This window comes from Crocuta crocuta, unplaced genomic scaffold (genome assembly GCF_008692635.1).
Source record: "Crocuta crocuta isolate KB4526 unplaced genomic scaffold, BGI_CrCroc_1.0 scaffold193, whole genome shotgun sequence".
Taxonomy (NCBI): Eukaryota; Metazoa; Chordata; class Mammalia; order Carnivora; family Hyaenidae; genus Crocuta; species Crocuta crocuta.
This window is the reverse complement of record NW_027529624.1, coordinates 5,197,043-5,198,290: the sequence shown is the minus strand read 5'-3', so window position 1 is coordinate 5,198,290 and position 1,248 is coordinate 5,197,043. Positions and strand designations below refer to the sequence as shown.

Here is a 1,248-nt window from a genome sequence, read left to right as displayed (position 1 = left end):
GCCTGAGCCCATGTGTAGCCTAGTGTGGTGCCTGGCACCCGGGCCTCAGACGGGCCGCCCGTACGGCCCCGTGTGATCAGTGTGGCAGGGCGGGAGCTGGCCTGGGGGGGACAGCAAGTGTGGAGGTGCCCGTGGGGCGGAGGGCTGTCATCAGGAAGGCGGTGGGGCGCCACCGCAGCGGTGGGGCAGCGCGGGTTGTGAGGTGTGAGGGGCCGCCCCTGCCTGCACGCGGTGCGCCGCAGATGTCTTCCTCCTCCGGGACGGCCCCAGCCCAGCCCAGCCCAGCCTGGAGCAGTCCGGTTTCTGGTGACCCAGCAAGGCACTCCCCCTGGAGACTCAACAGCGTTGCAGGCAGGGTGCTCTTCTACCTTTAATCGGGGCTACAAAGGCACCTCTCCCAGTACAAGACGTCAATCAACAGGTGGGCGGGCCCAGTGCCCGGTGCTGACCGAACAGGAAGAGGATGCAGGGAAAGGCAGTGGAGGTGGTGGGGGTCCCGGGGCTGCTGAGGCCTCACCCCCACCACGTGCAGCTTCGTACCGGGCAGCGTGCGGCTGGGCAGCAGGCCACGTACCCGGCCCACACCAGCTGGCCAGAGCCTTTGGGCCCCCCGGGGCAGGTGCCGGGGAACGGACCGGAGGCTGGGACAGAAGCTTCTGCCGTCTCCGGCCTCCAGCCAGGCCTCGACTGGCAGTGTGGGAAGGGCCCAGGGAGGGGATCCCCCAGGACAAGGAGTCACTTCTGGGCCACTAAGCGGCCAGGCTGTCTGTCGCCGGGCCTCCCGGTTCTCAGCAAAGTAGTGGTTGCTTGGGGTAGAGGAGGCGGGAGTGGCTGGGATCCCAAAGCAGAGCTGACCGTCACCCCAGTTCATCCAGCGGTCTCCCCACAGCCCAGGCAGCGAGGCCCAGCAGCAGCCGGCCCCGCCTGTCTTTGAGGCGAAGAGAAGGGGGTAACAAGCCATCCTCAAAGCAGCTTTCACACCAAAGGAGGGAAGAGGCCCCCATCGGGGACCGGGGAGCAGCGGGAGCTCAGGGTGCAGGCGCCAGGCCCCACACTCATAATGCAAACAGCATGTCCTCATCTTTCTCCTGGGTCTTCTTTCGAGGGGCAGCGGCACGAGGGGGACCCAGGGGCTCCTTGGCCGAGGGGCTGGGGAGGTTGGGCAACCGATCGGCTGCTTTGGCCCGTTCTTCCAGGAACTTGTCAAATTCTAGAGGAGAGAGAGAGGGGGTGGGGTGGGGGTGGGTT

General features: G+C 66.9%; 1 protein-coding gene across 3 annotated transcripts in view; it reads right to left on the bottom strand.

Annotated features, from left to right (window-relative positions):
* Positions 1-357: 357 nt before the first annotated feature.
* The window catches only part of TOM1 (target of myb1 membrane trafficking protein), a 39,136-nt gene continuing 38,245 nt past the window's right edge, over positions 358-1,248 (bottom strand). For all 3 annotated transcript variants that reach the window (XM_077762034.1, XM_077762036.1, XM_077762037.1), the window contains one exon: positions 358-1,210. In XM_077762034.1, coding sequence (XP_077618160.1) covers positions 1,056-1,210 — 155 coding nt within the window. In that variant the 3' untranslated portion in view covers positions 358-1,055. The remainder of the gene's footprint in view (positions 1,211-1,248) is intronic.